Source organism: Sminthopsis crassicaudata, chromosome 2 (genome assembly GCF_048593235.1).
Source record: "Sminthopsis crassicaudata isolate SCR6 chromosome 2, ASM4859323v1, whole genome shotgun sequence".
NCBI lineage: Eukaryota > Metazoa > Chordata > Mammalia > Dasyuromorphia > Dasyuridae > Sminthopsis > Sminthopsis crassicaudata.
The window spans coordinates 522654871-522676479 of NC_133618.1; the positions used below are offsets into that span (position 1 = coordinate 522654871).

Sequence of the window (21609 nt, forward strand, 5' to 3'; positions counted from 1 at the left end):
AGATGTCCTAACCTGTGACTTAGCTTTGTCAGTTCTCATAGTTTTAATGAACAAAGGCTTGAACATAGGCCTTTTTTTAAAGCATGGACTAACGTCTTTTGCAAGTGCTTTTTCAATGAAAAATGGTGCAGAGGGTGCTATTGTTAGTAATAGAATATTTAAAAGCTAGAAGAGAGCTTTAATTCAAACCCTCAGTTTACAGATCATAAAAGTTGAGGCCCAGAGGCCATAATTTGGCCAAGATCACTAGCTAGTTATGTGGTATTCAAATGGGACAGTCCCAGATATCCAAAAGACTAGAAGCATGGACGTCAAGTTGGCTGGATTCACTGACCTTTGCTCCCTGCTCATAACATAAAAAAGAACCACTCTCAATACCTGTTCCGTGCTCCTCCTTTGTGATTAAAGGCCAGGACAATTCTTGAGAACATAGGGGCAAGAAGGATTCATCAACAATTCCATTACCTCTTTCCCTCCCCACTCCATTTCAGTTTTTTTAAAAAAAATGATATTGTAGAGGCTGAAAATCTCTCTTGGTTAAGAAAAAAAATTCAACACCTGCACAATGCTATTTTTCACTGAAGTGTTTAATAGACTTTGACAAAGGGAGCAATTCAAGTCTGACTAGTTGGCATCTGGGACATTGCTGTTTTGGCTGATGTTGCAACCATGACCTCCCACAAGTCATCCATCCATGTATGGGTACTGCTGTCAGAGACAGACTCCAGGGCCAGTTTGGACCATAATCTGAGACAATATGATCATTTTTGTTCCAGAGAATAGAGTGGGGCATGTGTTCTGACATCTGGATTTCTCTCCTGTCATTTCCACTGTTCTTATTATAGGGAAGCATCTCGTGGCAGGTGGTTTTTGTTTCTGAATCATAATCACAAGCTCCTCCTTTGTTCATAGGCACCAAAAAAATGGTGCTGTGAAACTTAGGAAAGTCAAGAATGAAGGAAAAGTATACCTCCTGCTTGATTTTACCTCTGCATCAGTATAAACCCTTATTGATTGTGTGTGCCTGGGTCAGATAGAGTTTCCTTGAACTAGCTGATTACCTACACACAGATATGAGATGTATGTATGTCTCTAGGGCAACTATAGAAGGGACATTATCTCTCATTAGGGATTAGGGACATATGCCTAGGAAATTGTCTCCCATGGAGCATCATAACATCTGAAATAGAAAAACTGTTCATGATCTCTTATCATCCCACCCCAAAATAACTAAAGCATATTTCATAATGTTGCTTGGAGGGCTGAGGTGAGAGCGTGTAAGAAGAGTGGGGAATATATTTTCTTGTGTTGGGAGGCTGCATTTCCTTAAATTTCTAGGTTGGTATTATTATTTTTAACAATCTGCACACCTGGAAGAAGACATTTAATTTAAAAGCCAGTTGTTTGCATTCTGTTGTTCTTTTCCTCTTTACCTCCTGGACTAATCACCTCTCTCACACTCAGAAAAACTGAGTTGGTGGTCTCTCTTCATTTTGTTGTAGTTCAACAGACTAGTTCCCCTGCTTGGGATATGATATCAATTATCCTTAACAAGTCTCTGAGATGCCATCTATGTCAAGTACTTGCAAACAAACAGACATACATTAAAAATCCAACATCAGGGAGGTCCAAGAGTAAACCTGGACTCAGAATGAAACTAGCATCTGCTAGATGAATGAGACAGAAAACTGATACACTTTATAGGATTTTTGTTTTGTTGTTATTGTTGCTGCTGTTTCTCATCAAAGACACTCGGTGACTGTCATTTTAAATCAAGGAAGAGGAAATGGAGGGGAAAAATTTAAAGAATTTTTTCCTCTAGCAATTTGTTGACTCCATCACAGATCTTTTTGAGGTTGGGCCGGCACTCTCCATCCAGGCTGTAGAGGGCAGAGAGGAATCCCACGTCTGCAAAGTAATTGAAGACATGGTTGATGCGTCCATGGGTCCTGGGAGTCAGGTGTCTCCCCACCAGTTCATGCACCAGATCTTTACACTCATTCAGTAGCTGGGAAAGCACGTTCTTATCAAAAGTGTACTCTACCTCATAGAAGCTCACGATGGTCATGGCTGTCTGATTTAGTTTCTTCCTGAGTTTCTCCACAATCTCCATTTCCTCTTGGTTGAACTGATTGTTTCGATAGAGGATTCCGATTTTGATAGCCACTTTAATTAAGTCTTTCATTATCTTGTGGGCTTCCTTCTTGTTGTGAGTGTGTTCTTTGGTGACTTTGTAGAGCTCATCAAAGATCTCACTGCTGGTGTCATCGATAAGCATATTGGCCATGGTTTTACTAGCTAGTTTGCTCAGAATTTTCTTCTGTGCTTGAAGGGCAAGGTTCTTTGAGCTAAATAAGTCAGGGCCTAGAGGGAAAAGGAAAAAATTAAATTAGAATAACATGCTTTCTGCAATAATAACAATATATGTTAATCCAACTCTTTTGCTTCCAGCAATGGTACCAGTTTTATGGAGTGAAAGGGAGTAGGTGGGATGTTTGTGAAAATGAAAACCTCTCCCTTTATTACTTAATACTTCCCAATGCAAATTCTGTTCAGTTCTGTCTTCTCACTATCCCTCACATATACTATATCTCTAAGCCTTCCAAACTTTGCTCATACTGTTTTTCACCCTAATCATATTTGGAACATTCCCTTCTGCCTACTCAAATCCTAACCCTCAAGCCCAGCTCACATCCCACCTCCTCCATCTAGCTTTTCTGCATTACTCCAGCTTTTACTGAAGGTCTGTGACCTCCATTTGGGCTCACAATATTTTTGACTTAGGACCATCTGTATTATCTTTATTTCTCTAAAGAGATTAGGTCCTTGAGAGCAGGGTTTATATATTTATTTATTTTTACTGCTTTTATATCCATTGAAAACCTAGCCCAGGGTTGGATACTGAACAAATGTTCAATAAATAAGTATTGGCCAAATGATACCTCACTAATTTTCACTGGCCATTGACACCTCATGGTGTGTCTAGACAAAACATGTACTTAATAAATGCCTGATGCTTTCCTAGTGACCAGGAATTTCTAAATCACTGAAAATTACTTAAGAGTATTAGGGTAAAATATGTCCTTATACTCAAGTGGTTTTATTGAACATGAATCAATTTGTTCTTTGTAATTCAGAAAGCACTTTGGGATCTTGCCGTGCTTGGGGAGGCACTGTTTGAAATCAATTTTAGATTTAATTGGACTCAAAATATTTACTGAGACCTATAAAAGATAAAGAGCAGTGAAAAAATAAGGATGAGGAAGGTACAATCCTCGGCTTCAAGGAACTTACAATTATTTGGAGAGAGATACACGTATACACACGTAAGTATGACACAGGTAGAAAGAAATGAGAAGAATGAAGTTTTTTAGGAGTTCACCATATTATAGAGCAGATATATGAGAGATGGCAGTTAATTTTTTAAGTGAGAAAATAGGTCTAGGAGGTGAATTGCTCAAGTTTTCCCAGTGGTTGTTGGGGGAGAGAACCCAGGTCACTTGACTCCCAGATCTTTCTGCTCTACTTTCTTGCCTCTAACTTTTACAACACTTATTCAAATAAGATCTTTTTACAGTATTACCATGGCTTATCATAGTCTCTCCTTCCTAACTATAAATTTAGAGCTGGAAGGACTTGATATGTCATCAGCCCCAACCTTCCCATTTACAGAGAAGTCTCAGAGGAGTCAAACAATTTAAGAGCCTGAAGTAGGATTGGAACTCAGATTTAACTAATGCCAAGTCCAGCACTGTATCTGCTATGCTATTCTGACTTAGTAATCACTCTGCTCTGGAGACAGTGTCCCATTTATTCGTCTTTGATCACAATTCTGCATTTATACCAATAATTATTTGCTATTAGTGTCTAAAAAGAGGGATGCAAGTATTTTAGCTTTGCTTTTTTAGTGCTTCTTCTTTCTGTCCCACCTGGAGGGAGAGAAAAAAAAAAGAAAGGGGTTTGTGTGTTCAGTGTGGCTTTTTTGTTGACTCTTCAATTACACTTCTAAATCACCTCCTGGCCATTTGAGTGAGTTTTTACAAACTCCCTTTTTGTGCTCTTTCACAATCACTTTCACTACATTTTAAAATTTAAAAATTGTGTGTGTGTGTATGTGTGTGTGTGTGTGTGTGTGTGTGTGTGTGTGTAGCTTTTCTTTATAGGCTTTACCTAGCCCCCAAAGATTCCTACATCATCTGGTAGCTAATTTCCTATGACTTAGTCTACAACACTTTCCCTTGCATTTCTGGCTTAAACACACATTTAGTCTCCAGAGCTCCGCCTCTTAGATCAGGAGTGTGAAGCTAATAAGATTTCAGAACACCACCTGAGTGGCCCTGGATGTTATGCCTCCTGGTGTATTGTCCTCCAGAAATTCCATTTATCATTGGTCCTTCCCTCATGTCCTTTGATCACTGACTCCATCCTTCCAACCCTCATGACCAAGTTTGCTATATTTGTACTTAGGCAAGCAAGTCACGAAGTGTCTCTTACTATCATTCAAGATCCAGCTAGCTGTCTCCACACCTAATTATTGATTTTCCCACTTGGTTCTGTCTGCCCTTCGTGTGCCCTTCCCTTGAAGGTATAATCTGGATACAGCCTGCTGGAGAAGAAATTATCTTACATTGCCCTGAAAGCCTCACCCCTGAGTCTTATTGTTTTTATAACCTCAGCCACTTTTGTTTGTGGAGGGAAAAAACCCATTCTCCTCAGGTTATTTTGTGTGAGTGATAACATGACACCTAAAGTGTACAAGTCCTTTTCTTGGATGAGGCTTGCCCTTGAATTCTCAGTTTAAGGTTCATTGTGATACTTTTTCACCTGATTCTGTATTTTAATTAACTCAATAACACTAGGATACAGATTCCTCATTTATCCCTTCCTTAGTCTCTCTGACTCATCCAGATGAGTGCCTGTCCAAACTTCCAGACATAGACTCAATAAACACTCAAGTACAACTCAAATACAAACCCATCTGTACCCTGATCAGGACACACTTCCTCACAAACACTCAAAGTCACAACCTTCTTCAGCATTGACTATTCTTTCTGAGGAGTTTGTCACCTCTGTAGTTCTGAAGTCCCCAGAGTCAAAGGAACAATAGATACAAACACATCTTCTATCCATCTCACAGCAACTGACTCCCACAATGACTGTTTCCTTTTCAGTATCAAAAAAACACAACAAAAATTCAATGGCAAAAGAGAACCAGGGTTGTCATTTCTAGGAGTGATTTCTTATTCTTGATGCTTTTGGAGTGGACAAAGAGTGTGGAGGGAGAGAAAGGCATCATAATATATTGGAAAAAGGAGATCCAGATTCCATTCCTAGCTGAGTTGGACCAATGTGACCTTGAGAACATAGTAAACAATAATAGGTCATATTTATACTTTATAAACTTTAAAGTGTTCTAACTACTTTGTAGAGTAGTTAGAACAATTATTGTCTCCATTTTACAGATATAGAAAACTGAGACTCAATGAGGTTAAGTTATTTTTCCATGGTTACTGTATTTGCCATCTAGCTGTGGGAAGCCAGATTTGAGATTTGTCAGTATCAATATGGATTGGATCCAAATAGCACAGTAGTGTTATATCTTCCAGCAGCGTTCAGCAGCTAATAAACTGGAGCAGAGGAAACAGAAGGTGAGGGTAACCCTTGGATAAGATTGAGTAGGGGTGAACACCAATAGATAAAATGGCAAAGGGAGAAAACAGTATATAGGTGAATTAGCAATAGGATCAGGACTCTGATGGAAAGAAAGTAAAGATAATTCAGGGTGGAGATATTAGTTCTTAACTTGGGGCCTATGAACTTGTTTTTTAAAAAATACCTTGAAAATCACATTTCAATATAATTGGTTTCATATGTAGTCTTATGTATTTTAAAACATATCAGAAAGGAGATCAACAGGCTTCACCAACATGTCAAGTCTTCCATGATAATAAAAATATATATAAATGAATAAAGTTAAAAATCCTTACTCTAAAGTTTGCAATGAAAGTATATGTTTATAAGGGCTAAGGCAGTGAGAGAGATGGAAGGCTAGAAAATTATGATAGGAGAAAGAAAGGATTTTCAGAATTCAAAAGTATAAAAGTAATCTCATCTCATTGGGGGGTTATGGAGGAGTGAGTAGGTTATGAGAATTGTAGAGGTTGATGAATTGTGAAAATAATGGGTTTGAGGGACATGCATTTGTATACTGAAGTTCCCAAGTATAAATGTGGGAGTGAGATGGATAGGACCATTACAAGATAGGTATTGAATTCCATGAAGAAGGAGTGAAAAAAAACTGGGAGTGAATAGATAACTTTAATAAGGATCTCGATAGTGTAATGTAGATGGAAGAATCTTAAAGAAGGAGAGACAGATGAATTATGGTAGCAGAGAATTGAGTAGTAGCAGTGAGGAACAAAGGATGTATATACATATATATATATATATATATATATGTCTTGTCCATTCTGTCACAGAGTATTGTTAGGTTCTTACTGACTGCTAATAAGATAATGAGATGTTAGGTTCTTACTAAGTGCTAATAAGATAATGAGATGTTAGGTTCTTACTAAGTGCTAAGTCGGTACTTAACAATTCTCTAGTTCACACCTTTTGGTTTCAGCCTTTAAGGGGCGTTTACCCCTTTGAACTTCTGAGGAGGAGTTTACATATGAAAAGGAGTTCACGCAACCTTTAAAAGGGGCAAGTTCATTGGTTGAAGTAATTTTCCCATAAGCCCTTGAGTTCTCACACGCCCATTCTCTGGGAGGATAAAAGAAGACAACATTGGGCCTGGAGAAGTGAGTCTACTCTAGGTCAGAGTTGGGGTGGCACTCTGGAGGAAGAAGGGTCGAGTCTGGGATTGAGTTGAGACAGCAGATCTCCTCCCAGAGAGCGATTGGCAGTTTCTAGAGACACAGAACATTACAGAGTACCCTTGTAATGGAGAAAGTTAGCCAGGGGATGTAGTATCTTAGAGTACAAGAAAATGTAAAAACTTCAAGAAAAAGAGGATCTACAATCAAGAGGAATTTATTAATGCTAAAATAGTACTCAAAGGGCACAGTGAAAGTAAAAGAACAAGAAGAGGGTTGAATTGAATAAGAATTGGACAGTGAGGAGTAGTAGCTGGGAAAAATGGAGACTTTTCCTTTGCAGTTTATAAGGATCAGGAGAGGAAGAAATTGGGAATTTGCTAGCAATAGCAGAGGGCAGCAAAAGGCTATCAAACTGTGCATGTAATAGTGTCTCTATTGGGTCTGTATCCCAAAGAGATCATCAAAAAGGAAAAAGGACCCACATATGCAAAAATGTTTGTAGCAGTCCTTGTTTTTAGTGGGCAAGAAACTGGAAACTGAGTGGATTCTCATCAGTTGGAGAATGGCTGAATAAGTTATGGTATATGAATGTTATGGAATATTATTGTTCTATAAGAAGCATCAGCAGGATGATTTCAGAGAGGCCTGAAATGATGCTAAGTGAAGTGAACAGAACCAAGAGAACATTGTACACGGCAACAACATTATGTGATGATCAACTCTGATGGATGTGTCTCTTTTCACAATGAGGTGATTTCAGGCAATGCCAATAGACTTGTAATTGAAAGAACCATTCACATCCAGAGAGAAAACTATTGGGAATGTGGATCAAAGTATATAGTATTTTCACTTTGTTGTTGTTTGCTTGTTTTTTCTTGTATTTTTTCTTTCATCTTTTGATCTGATTTTTCTTGGGTAGTATGACAAATATGGAAATCTATTTAGAAGAATTGCACATATTTAACCTATATTGGATTGCTTGCTGTCTGTGGGAGGGGTTAGGGAGAGGGAGGGAGAAAAAATTGGAACAAAAGATTTTGCAAAGGTGAATGTTGAACTATCTCCATATGTGTTTGGAAAAATAAAAAGCTATTTAAAAAAAAAAAGGAAAAAATAGCACAGCACCAGTTGAATGGAGCTCCTACCCTTTTTGTTACTGTGGAATATGAACTGTCTCTTTTCTCTATAAACAGAGAAGAAGAAGCTGGGTCAACAGAGAGATCAAGTTGGGCATAAACTATTAATCAATAGGTATTTATTAAGTACCTACTATATGCTAGTTACTGCATGAGAACCTAAATATGATGAATGAACCAATTTCTACACATGGTGAATTTATATAATGAAGCAACAAGAAAATATAAGTATATAATGTAATAAAAATAAAGAGAATAAATAGATAGCTTGGGAGTAAAATAGTTTGGGAGAGAAGGCATTAGTAGTTAATGGAGGGTTAAGCAAAGGATCTAGGTAGAAAGTGATGCTTGAGCTGCATCTTAAAGGAAAAGAGAGATTCTATTAGGTAAAAGAAGATGAAAGCGAGAAAGGAGTGTATCCCTGGCAGGTGGGATGGTCAAGTACACAGCAACCTCTGCTGCTCCAGATCTGTTGATTCTGGGCTGGATTTGTGTTAAATGCTAAGAATACAAATCGATACATCAGATAGTCCCTGTTTTATTTGTATTCTAAAGGTCTATGAGAGTAATTGGCAAAGAAATTATTAAATTACCCATGGGAACTAAAGAGATCATCAAGAGAAAACACAAAAAGAGATTAGTGGCCTTTGGACAGAGCACTGGGGAACATCTACGGTTTTGGAGGTGAGCAGGGATGGGATGATATGGATGATAAACTACCAAAACAAACTGAGGAGTGGTTAGACAGGAAGGAGGAGAACCATAAAAATAATGTCATGAAAATCCAGAGAAAAGAGTATCCAGGAGGAGTGGGTGGTCAGTAGTGTTAAGTGCAGCAGAAAGGTTAAGCAAGAGAGCTAGGGGGAAAAAATTAGATTTGGTGATTGAGAGATCACTGGAAACTTTGAAGAAAGCAATTTCAATTGAGTGGTGAGGTCAGAAGCCAGTCTGTAAGGGGATACAAAGTGAAGAGAAATGGAGGCTTTAGATAGCAACAATACCTAGTAATCAAAAGAACAATGTCAGACTGAAGTGAAACTTGAAGTTCTAGGGGACAGATGTTATACACTCAGGTCATACTCTCTGGATAGTTTGAGATTCCAGTGATATAGGAGCTCTACAACTCTGACTTAAGACCTATAGTGATTCAGTTCAATACAAGGAACACTTTCCTAACAACGAGAGATACCTTGAACAGTCATGTTCTCTGTAATTGGAGGCCATCAAGCCCCAGATGGCTTGATGATCACTTGCTTGAAATGTTATACAACATCTATATTGCAAATGTAGCCTCAGGGTGCTGAAACTCAGCACCTCAGGATCATAGAGATTCTGGATTTTGATATTATATCTTTAAAAGGATCACAGAGATTTTAGAAGATTTTCTGGAAAGACAGAATCTTTGTACTAGACCTTTTAACAGATATTCTGAGGAGTGTTTCAGTTTGATCAGGAGAAATGATATTGTTTTGAGATTTCTGATATTAAGTAAAATGTGAGTTTAAATGAATCAGAGAAAAAAATCATTAAAAGAGGCAAAATGATTTTATCCAGGGACATCTGCTACTTTCTGAATGCATCTTGGCTGAGAGGAAGTCAGGGCTATATCCCTCCCCTCTTGGGGAGTAGCATACCAACCACAGCACTTCCCAGTGGACAGTAGCCAGAGTAACAGGTGACTTTGAAGATAGGGCTCAGCTGAAGACTACAAGTGGGACTTAGGAAGTAGGTAAGAGAGAGAAAGTGCTGGATAAAAGTACTTTATCCCATTTCTGCAGGAGAGAAGCTTACTAACCATAGCATTTCCCAGAAAAGGAGAGAGATGGTTAGGTACCCCTGAAGATTGCTTGAAATAAAAATGTAATTCGTAATAGATAATAACACATCACCAGATATTGGTAATTCTGATCAGAGGTGTCATTATTTGTCATATGTGTGTTCCATATGTGCATGCCCTGTGAATGATTCCTATATATATATATATATTCCTATATATATATATATATATATATATATGTATATATATATACTCTTCCCACTAAGAACGGGATGTGTGTATAAGGGAAAACGAGTTACAAGTTTATGAGATGTTCTGTGGTCATTTTCATTGCTTTTCTTTTTTGCTTTCCTTTTAACCATGTTTTCTAGCTAATTAGGAAAAATAAAACTTGGGTAGGGAACTCATAAATTATGGTTTTGAAAGAACTCTTGAGGGTTGATGGGTAAGAGAAGTACTGGAAATTACATTTTTTGTTTCTTCAATTAATCCTTATAAGGTATGTTATGAGGACTTTTGTCAATCTGGTTACCTTCTTTCTAGCATATCAATTTCCTTCCTAAAATGTTACACCAAGAAATGATCGTAATCTGTAGTTTAGTGAACAGAGGGAATGACTACTATAAAATACCTTTCTCATTCTTGATGTTATGTCTCTCTTAATACAGCCTAAAATTGCATTAACTTTTCAGGGTGCTATGTCACACTTTTGACTGATTAAACTTGCAGTCCACTGAAACCCCACTATTTTTCAGAAAAACTTCTACTTAGCCAGAATTCCTCCGGCTTGTACTTGTCAAGTTGACATTTTTACATTTAATCCTATTAAATTTCATCATAAACCTGGAAAGTCTAGGTAGGTTCCAGTACTAATTCTGACACATCTTGGTTATGTGACCATGGGGACAGAAACTAACCTCTCAGTGCCCTGAACAACTTCTATAAATGTCAATTGGAGCTGAACTGTTGATCTAAATGAGGGGAAGGAATTTCTACTCAGAGATTTCCCCACACCGATAAAGTCACAGGGCTGGATCCCCCTTTGCCCCTTCAATGCCCTCCTCTTCTTGCAACCAAGTCATATAATTTAATTTGACTAATGAAGCAGTGAGAGGGCACAGGAGATCAAGTGCTGAATTTGAAGTTAAGACATGAGTTCAAAACCAGCCTCAGACATTTACTAGCTCTGTGACCTTGAACAAGTAATTTAACTTCTTCCTGCCTCAGTTTCCTCAACTATAAAATGGGATATCTCACAGGGTTGTTGTGAGGATCAAATGAGATAGTATTTGTAAAGTACTTACCAGAAAGACTAGCACACAGAAGGTTTATTCATCTATACTTCCTCTCTCTCTTCTTTTTCTTCTTTTCTTTTTTCCTTCCCTTCCTCTCTCCTTTCTTCCTCCACCCCTTCCTTTCTTTTTTCCTTCCTTCCTTCCCTACCTTCTTTTTCTCCTTTCTTCCTTCCTTTTCTCTCTCCTTTCTTCTGACAATTCAATGTGTTAGCTATTCCTCTCAGCTCTGTATCACCTACAAATTTGATAAATGTGCCATCTGTATATTATTCACAGACAAAAATGTAAACAACATAGGATCAAGCATCCTTTCTTCTTTGGAACAACTATTGATGACTATTCCTTTGGGTCTTGCCATCCAAATTGTTGTAAATCCACCTAACTAAATGCACTAGCCTGCAGGTGTGAAATATTTAATGAAATGAAAAATATAATGCAACATAGATAATATTTTATTACAAAATTAAGTTGACATGTGGCCCATGGGGAGCTTTATGAATTAATGGCTCTCCTTTCTATTTGAATTTGACACCACTAGTCTATCCCATATCTCTTCATCTCTTTACACAAAAATTTAATGGTTCACTAAAATCCCAATGAAATAGAGCTACCCTACATTGACCCTACATAGTGCTCCCTTCATTGACTAGTTTAGCTAGCCTTATCAGAAAGAAAATGAAGTTGGCCTGGCATAACTGTTTATAATCATCATTTTCTCTTCTGAATGTTCACAAATTAAATCTTTCATAGTATAATATAAATTTTTTTCTGGAAATAAATTCTAGTTCACTAGTTTGTGGTTCAAAGACTTAAATTTTTCTTTCTTTCTTTCTTTCTTTTTTTTTTTTTTTAGCAAGTCAGGAATGTGCAATTCTTTAATCCTTCAGCACTTCTTTTGCCCTCCATGATTTTTCAAAATCAATGATGATTTCTCAGAAATCACTGTCATTTCAGTATCCAAGTTTGAGGGACCAGTGTTTCTTCTCTTGTCATGTTGGTGGGCTAGTTCTTTGCCTAGAAGATAAGAAAGTGTCCTCAAGACTTGATTGGGCCAAGAGGCTAAGTAACTCAAGACACCTAGCTGTTGAAGCCCAAGAAAAACTCCTGTTCACCAAAGTTAACAAGTATTTATTAAACTCTTACTAAGTGCAAGGCAAGAAAAAAATAAAAGAGCTGACAACATGGAACGATGGTCCTTTGAACTTGGCCTGGTTCCCAAGGTTCAAGGAGGCACCATATTCTGCTCTGTTAACTCATTTCATATAAGAGCAAAGGTGTATGGGGCTCTACCTGAGCTGAATGATATACTGTATCTTTGTTAAGAATCTTTTCTATGTTTTGACTAAGAAAACCTCCTTTTATTACTTGCTGAATGACCTACAAATGGTTTATTTGATTCTAATATTGGACTCAATATACCAGCAGACCAGCCTGAGTCAGAATTTACACCAAGAATGTAGAGTTCATATAGCCTCCTCTGCATCCCTACTGCCTGTCTTTTCCTTCAACTAAATTATTGATTTGGCCTAATGGATCAGGTGGCATAATGACTGGAAGGATCGATTTGGAGTAAGGAAAACTTTATTTCAAACCTTTCCTTAGTGTTTTGCTAGTTGTAGGATCCTAGCTAAGTTACAAACCTTGCCTCAGTTTCCTCATAATAGCTACCTTCCAGGGTTGTTGTAAGGAAAGAATGAGATAATAGTTAAAATGCTTTGCAAAATTTAAAGTTCTATGTAAAGTTAGGTATTATTATCTTATTCTGCAACCATCTTCGTTATCAATCCCCTGATAACAATTTTTATTCTATTCTTTTCATTACTAAGATCATTCTTTTTGGTGGAAAAAAAAAAAGAAACAAAATAAATCTTAACAGCTCAGGTCTTTGTCATGGATTATCATTCCAACCATCTAAGCAGTAGTCTTATATCTTTCTTATTCTCCTTTTCCCTCCAACATAGCTTATGAAACCTTTTTACTTATTCTTAACTTTTCTCCTCTACAACATCTCGTTCTTAATTTTAGAACTTTTGACACATTTCTCAGACTTTTGTATTTATTCTCTTTCATGCATTTTTGTTTTCATCTTTTGTATGTTTTAAAAAACATCCCTTAGGATCACTCTTCCTTTCCTTTCTCTTTGAAATAGTTCTTTTTCTGTGGCTTTATAATTTGCTTCTTGAGATTTTTCCCATTCATCTTGTGATGCTTTCCACAGTGGAATTTTAGCCCATAGGAGATTATTTCTTCTTTAAATACTTTGAAATCTGCTCTCCCCAAATCTAGAGGAAGACAATTCCCAGTTTCTTTTTCTCTATCACATAAATTCTAGGAGGAGAAGTCATTCAGGTGCACATGCTTCCTTCAAAACTTGACACAAAGGTAAAAGTATTTTTCTCCTGAAGATTAGAAGTAGCATCCTATATTTCCTTTCTGTCCCTCGAGAGAAATCAAATAGTTTCTGTCTCCTATAATGGAATTCAATATAAATTCACCCTAATAAAAGAAAAAAATCAAATACCCTTTCTGCTTTCCTGATCATTGCTTTCTATTCTACTTTTAAATCTTCCTTAAACACCTACTTTTCTCCTCTTTTGAAGTCTACCTTCCATCTGTCTAAGGCATACATAAACATCTCTCTGAGCACAAACCTTTTCTTCTAGGCAGCTTCAACAAGCCCTTTAACAATCAAGAGACAGCTCTTCTTACTATAAACCATTTCTCTACTTCACCCCAGACTCTATCCTGCCTATTCCAGTCCCAACAAGCAGCATCAATCATTTACTATGCTAGGGATTTAATGGGCTACGGATTTCATTAACCCATATTATTATTAATCTCTAATTCCAAAAGCAATTCAGCAGTAGCTCACCTCCTTCACAATTTGTTTATTCATTTGTTCATTCACTCCTGTGATATTTCAGGACCTGAGAGAAGCAGGCAATCAAGAGATATTTTTCATTCTCTGAAGTGTCCCATCTCCTTTGTGACAACTCCTATGTGATTCCCTGCTTAAATATTGTTTAAAAATCCAGTCTCAGTCGAAAGTTAACAAATTCTGGGCCTTGTATTAGTACCAGAGATAGAAACTTGTTAGTGTACCACTTTGGCAAATGGATTAATTCAATAAAAATGACAAAGTGGTTTGCCTTTAATAGTCTCTTATATATGGATTCAGGATATGAAATTTTAAACAGTTAAGTGGACCGATGCCTGTCTTTTATTACAAAAAAGAAAAAAAAATTCTTTCAAAATAGGGTATGTACTTGTAGGCACAGAAGATTTATTGACATAGAAAGCTATATCATTTTCTAATTTTAAACCATTACATAATAGTGGAGAAGTAATGAAGGCAAAGATAATGAAAAGCCTTCTCTTGAATAAAAAAGGTCTGGATTCCAGTTCTGCCTCTGATATATACTATATATGCTATGATCACATGCAAATCACTTAATTCTTGAAAGTAGACAACTACTCCCCAAGTCATAGAATGATTATCTGATTTGCAGTGGATGAGAGGTTTCCATACTCAAAGTTCAATAGAATGAAATCACAGGTTAGGCTCCTCCTCCCCCCCAAAACAACAACAAAACAAAATAAATTAACCTCTCACTGTAGTTAATTTTACTAGAAGGAAAGATAAATCATTAGCTATTACCATTTTCCTGAGCTGAACAAATGATGAAAAGGAAGCCAGAAGGTGCTTCTGGACGAGAGACAATTGAGCAGACGGCATTATGTGTTACTGAATGTTCCATTTAATGTTTCTTATTGAAATTTGAATTTTATGATGACATTTTTGGATCCCAATCAATTTGAATTCCAAAGAGCAGGAAAGGGATGAATGTGTAATATGTTGTTTACAGCACCTATTACGTATCCTCTGTAGTAATTCATTTTCTTCATTGACAGGAGATCCAAATTTTGCTGAAGCAGTTTTGAAGGGGCAGAACAATAATCTGTATGCCCATGGATCTCTCATCCATAATGTCCAGCACAAGGAATGACAAGTAATGAGGGCCTTTGCCTATAGAGCTTTTGACTGTGAAATGAGGAGAAAATTTGAAGAAGAAAACATCTGATATTTTTATTCCCAGAGTAATTCTAGGGTCTCTTCAATTGAGTTTCTAGACCTTATTGGGAGTCCTATACCACAGGCTCAGTGAAGTACTTATAAAAGAAATACTAAGCTCAGTCTTTTAAATTTCTCAGCAAGTAAATATCTTCCCTTAGAGGTTTTGATTATACATCCCTATCTCATAGAACTCACAAAGCATTAATACCAGAAGAGACCTTAGAAACCATCCAGTGCAACAATCTCATTTTACAAATGAGGCCAGGAGATGTTAGTACAAGAAGTGGAACTAGAAGTTTTCCTATACTTAAAGGTTAGGATCAGTTGAAGCATTATGAGATGAAGAGAGACTACATTTGTTTTGTTTGGCCCCAGAAGGCAGAACCAGTGAGTGAACGTTGTAGAGAAGCAGATTTGAGATCAATGTTAGATATAGCTTCCTAATGGTTGGAGCAAAGGTTCTTAACTTGGTTCTAGATCTCCAAAGGGACTAAGGAGAGATTTCAGAGGAAGGTCTAAGAATTTAGATGGGGGAAAAATACATATTTATTTAAAATAATGGGTTTCCTATGTAATCTTCTGTATTTTATGTCTTAAAAATATTATTCTGTGAAGGGACCCACTGACTGCCAAAGAGATCTAAGACTTCTAGATTAGATATAGTTAAAAAACAACAACAAGTTGCCTTAGTCTAATGTGAATTCATTCTCAGTGGAGGTCATCATAGATTTGGAGCTGAAAGCTTTTGAAAACTTTCAGACAACTGTTTCAGACCAGTGTTGTCAAACTCAAATGAAAACTGGGGGCCATACTAATCTATACATAAGGATCCCTGCAGTCATTTATTGATTTAGCAATGTTTTATTATATTTTGTTTATTATATTAAATATTTCCCAATTACACTTTAATTTGGTTCTAAACACACTCAGGAGTGTTTTGGGCTGCTTGTTTGACTTCTGATCTAGACCACCTCTTTTATTTTATAATAAAGAAACTGAGATGACTTGCCCATGGAAATGCTTCAGAGGCTTTGGTTCATCATGACTCTTCCAGACTGGAGTTCTGTCCAAAAGCCATACTTAGCTGCCACAGTTATAGGAGCCAGAGCCAGGGCTAGGACTGCCACTCCCTGCAATACCCTGCCTACCTCTGCTTGCACAGCTAAGCTCTCCAGCCCAGCTGGTGCTGGTATTCCTGACTACAGAAATGCTTTTGAAACTAAGTTTTCTCACTCTTTCCACTATTAGATCACACTGCCTGCCTTTCCTTCCTTAGGGCACGAGAAACAGGAGAATGGAGACAGAGCAAAAAACAAAAAAACAAAACTACAAACCTCAACTCTAAACTGGAATTAAACTAAACTAGTATTGAGGTTTGTCTAAGGTCACTAGTTTGCTAGTTAATAGCAAAGTCAAGACAAGAGTCTAGGTTTGCTGCTTCCCTAGCTTTCCTGTTACTACTTGATCTAGTCCTGCCTGCTCTTCTTCTCCAACTTCCCAAGTTCATACAAACCTCACCCTTGCTTCTGCTCCCAGACTTCCTTATTTCTGTCTAAGCAGAAAGGGAATCAGAGCAAGGTAAGGGTGATGGTCAAGGATTAGGAAAGCATGGAGCAGAACCCAAAGTTGCTTGGCTTTCTTTCTCTCAGGGAACCCAATCTGCTTCCTTTTTTCTATTAAAAAAGAAATTTATTCTGCAATTATAATCTATTAGTTACAGACTGTGAGAACCAGAGGTTCAACTAAATAGATTTCCAAGGACTGCACTTTAGGAAGTCAAAGGTATCAATCTGACTCTCCTACTATGTAAATACAAGCTGTTACCATTGCTAGTATATCTTTACAAGGGAAACTAACCAAATTGTTTTCCTGAAGGGCTGAAAGAGAATTTAGTAGAACAAGCATATTTTACTGATGAAAATATAACCCAGAAGCTAGTGGCTGTCTCCGTGGCTTTTCAGCAACTTTTAAAAATTTGGACACAATTGAAGTATGGATTTTTTTTTTCCTTGAGTGAGAACTGAATTACAAAATGCTGGTTTGTATTAGGGTGTGTCTAGCACTTTTCGTGCTGCCAAGTTGGTCCTTTTTTTTTTTTTTTTTTTTTAAACAGTCCACACACTAGTAGATTTTCCATTAACAAGCTCAAATTTATTCCCAGGCTGTGATGCTGGAGAAACTCAAGAAGTATTTTACATTTTCCTAAAGAGGCCTCAGGATTTATGGCATGTGGTTGCCTAAAAAGAGCATTTCATGTACAATTTTTTAAAAAAGGTATTTTTAATCTAGCATACTTCAATATATGTGGGGAAAGGACTTTAATTTGCCTTTGGAAGTCTCTTTAATTGGGTTGTTGAGGGAAACATGTTTTCTAGGATCTTCATCATTTTCACTTCTATACTAGTATGGAAAACAGACCAAACACCCACCTACACAAGTATTTTTACATAGAGGGGAAGAGAAGGCAAGAGACTGAAAAAATCAAATAAAATCAGCTACAAGATGCCTTTACTGGGATTTTCAAGGGAATCAAATAAGAACTAATAGTAACCCAAGAAAAAAATAAATGATTGCATGAATGGAGAGAACTGTGAAAAGCAATGATGATGTAGTTTTCTTGGTGCTCTGGAAAGCAGGTGCTAGTTTTTTTTTTTTAAGGGAATGAAAAGTACAAGGATGAAATAAAAACAACATATATAACAAATCACAGCAAAGCCTATATGGTGAATTGTATTAGCTATAATGATAATGGTTGTGATGCAGTAGAAAGAACAATGGCTTTGAAGTTAGATGAGTCTGGATTCAAATCCCATCTGAGCTATTTACTACCTGAGTGACCTCCCTCAGAAAATCAGTTTAATCACCTGTACAATGAAGGGATTGGACAAGATGACCTTTGAGGTATCTTCTAGTTCTATACCAAGAGTTTCCTAACCTGGGGGTCTGTGAACCAATTAAAAAAGTATTTTTGATAGCTATATCCAGAAGTGTGCTGGAGCTCATTATTACATTTTCAGTTAACAATTTACAATTCAGAAATCAGTAACAACTATAAATCAAGGCTTGATCTACTGTTTTGGTGACCATCTAGACTTAAGAAAGTGATGGAGAAAATATTAATAATGCAAATTAAACTTAAAGGCATACCATGCATACAGATGTATATACATACAAACATACATATTGTTAAACATTTGCCAGCACATCCTGCCTGTATTTCAATATAAGTGACTTCCTTTGTAATTCCATTAATTTTATTCTATTCAGAAGAGATCCACAGGTTCCATCAGACTGCCAAAGGGGTTCCATGACACACACAAAAAAATCATTTCTTTAGATCTGTTTTTATCTACTTTTTAACTGTGATTACTCTTATCTTCTACTACCCTTTAATATCCTGCACTCCAAATAAACCTCCCTCTTCACTAGCCCTTGTATGTGCCATCTTCATTCATTCATTCATCTATTTTCTATGGAAAGCACTATGGTTAGTGCTGAAGGAGATAGGAAGTTTAGACGCTCTGCCCCTACTTTGATGGGGCTTAGAGTTTAGTAAGAGTGATAACATGGTAGAGTGGAAAGAGTTTGAAGCTTAATTGGGAAGCTATTCTTATAGAACAATCAAATGAAAGCAAACGAGTTTGCTACAAGAGAGAATATATAGAAAGAGGGCCAAAGGCAGAATTATAGAGAATACATATGATAAAGAATTGGGGAAAAAATGAGAAGGAATAGTTTGGGAGAACCAAGAAATATGTTGGCTCTAATGACAAGAAGCTATTTAGCAGTCCTTTCCAGTTTTAAATCTGAGGACTCCAAAACATATAGATCATTATAATATGAACTATATCATAAAAGGTAAATATACAACAAAGTGCAACGTGACATCTGAGAGGGAAACTCATTACTACTTTGGTTCATGGAAGGCTTCAAGAAGGAGGGAATGTGTGGGTTGAGCTTTAAAGAATGGGTAAGAATTCAACAGGTAAAGAGGGGGAGGGAGAATGTTTCAGGCATAAGAGTGAACAAAGGCAATAAAGTAGAAAAGCATAGAAAATCACTGAAAATGAATCACACCACCCACACCTCCTACCAGAGAGGTGATGGACTTAAAAATGCAATAAGTTATGTATTTCTGGACATGGCCAATGCAGAAATTTGTTTTGTAGACTAGGTATGGTTGTTGTGAGTGTATTTTTATTTGTTTTTTACATTTTTCTGTTTTTATTGTTACAGTGGGAGGGAAAGAGAAGGGGAGGAAGATTTCATTTATCCAGCACTGTTATGAAGGGAGGGAAAGAAGGTAGGGAGACTTACTAGAAAGCTATTAGTGCAGACCATTGGTAATGAGGACCTCAACTAGTGTCAGTAATAATAAGGGTACAGAGATAGAAGAGATGTTTTGGAGGTAAAATATCCTTTTGAATATGAGAAGGAAGAATTAAAGGAAATCTTAAAGTTTCCAACAGTAGGAAGTGTCTTTAACAGGAGAAGGAAAAGATTAAGAAGGGAAGAGTTTTGTTTTTGGATGATGTTGAGTTTGAGGTGCTAATGGTACATCCATGTGACAATATCTTGAAGTTGATTCAGAAATGCAGGTTTGGAAATTAAGTCCTTTAAAGGTCTTATATTTGCCGTTGTGTTTCTAGTACCTAGTAAAACACCTTGCACTTAATGCACATAATAAACTTCTGTCTTCTTGAAAGTTTAATTTGGAAGATGTCATTTCAGGAACAATTGAAGGAGAGTAAATGAGCTTTGCCACAGTAGAGAATATGTTGAAAGAGGGCCAGAGACAAAATGATAAAGACATACTTAGAAAGATTGGGGAAAGGACTAGGAATGGTTATAGTTTAGGAGAACCAAAAGAAATGTGTTATCTCTTGTGACAAGGTAGAATATTCAGCAACAGAGAATGGTCAAGAGGATTCAATTCCACAAAGTCAAGGAAGATTGTGTTCAAATGCTGACACCTATTACCTGCCTGATCTTTCTTTAGATCTCAGTTTCCTTATCTCCAAAAAATGAATACTTTGGATTATTACAGCTTCTAAGGTCCCTTGTGGCTCCAAATCTATGACTTTTCTTGACAGATGGCAATAATCAATTAATGCTTTACAAGGAAGTAGTACAGTTAGATTATACAGAAAAGAGAGAGAGGTTTGGAAATGGTGGGAAATTAAGGAAGGCATTGATTTAGCTTGACTTAATATATTATCTACAAACTGATATGATATTCCAGGAAGTCTTGCTTGATTGAGAAGTGATTTCTCTTTTTTTCTACCTATAACAACACTGTCTATACCATTAACTAGTTTTGTATGTGCTTGCCTTTTCTCCCCAACTAATCCAAAAGCTCATTGGGAACCAAGAATCATTCCTTTCCTTCTATAATTCCCACAGTAATATGTACATAGGAAATGTTCAAGGGTTGCACACAAAATGGAATGAATGCTCCTTCTGCCTTGCTCTTCCCTTTGGATTTACACTTGAAAATCATATATAAGCCAACATATATATATATATATATATGTGGAAAGCAAAAAAAAGATAGTCTAATTCTTTTGCTTTATTTTTCTCCCTGGAAACCATCTATGAAGATTATTGTTCAAAAGATATTAATATAGTTTTGAAGTCTTCACAGCTTGTTCTCCTAGCTTCCAAAATTCTGTGGGGAATTGAGGGGGACAAAGGATTCTTCTATATGTATAATCAGATCATCCATTCACAGGATGATTGCTGAGCCATCTATTAGAACAGAAAAGTGGTTTCAAATCTGGCCTCTTTAAGATCATTGAGTTAGTTATATTGAATCAACCATTACTTATATCAAAATAAGCCATCTAAACTCTAAGAGTAAATCTGAGACTGTCATGGGAAGAAGATCAACATAGGCTGGAAAAGTGATTAAGGTTTTAGAGAAGAGACAATTTATCAGAGGATCATAAATCTAGACATGGAAGGTTTTTAGAAGTCATAGAATCCAACACTTTCATTTTATGGATGAGAAAAATAAGGTTTATAGAGGTGTGACTTGCCTTAGGTCACATAGCTCAAGAACCTGGATTTGAATTCAGCAAACTTTCACTATGACTCAAAGGCTTGGTTTAGATCTTGAATGATTGGGGATGGTGCAGCAGAAAGAGACACATAAGGCTAGGGGTAGGATGGGAGTGTAGAATGAGTAAAAGTAGAAAAAAGAATGGCATATTTAAAAGTGAGACAAATTTGGCTAGATCTAGGCCTGAAAGGTTAGGTAGGATTTTGAAGAGATGGAGAAAGGAGGAAAATATCCAAGCTGGAGGAATAGCATGAGCAAGGCGGTAAAGGTAGTACTCCATTTCTACAAATCTAAATCACTCATCAGCAATCACTATAACTCTCCCACCCTCTCCATTATTATGTGGGATCTTGAAACTTTTTTTTTAAAGATTTTGATAACTATACTTCAATATAATTGGTTTCCTTTGTACTGCTCTATATTTTATTTTATGCACTTTAAAAC

The 21609-nt window shown here is 36.7% G+C and overlaps 1 protein-coding gene across 1 annotated transcript in view; it reads right to left on the bottom strand.

The window, feature by feature from the left end:
* Positions 1–571: 571 nt before the first annotated feature.
* The window catches only part of TNFAIP8L3 (TNF alpha induced protein 8 like 3), a 29037-nt gene continuing 7999 nt past the window's right edge, over positions 572–21609 (bottom strand). Inside the window, exon 2 of the mRNA XM_074294506.1 lies at positions 572–2364. Coding sequence (XP_074150607.1) covers positions 1802–2364 — 563 coding nt within the window. The 3' untranslated portion in view covers positions 572–1801. The remainder of the gene's footprint in view (positions 2365–21609) is intronic.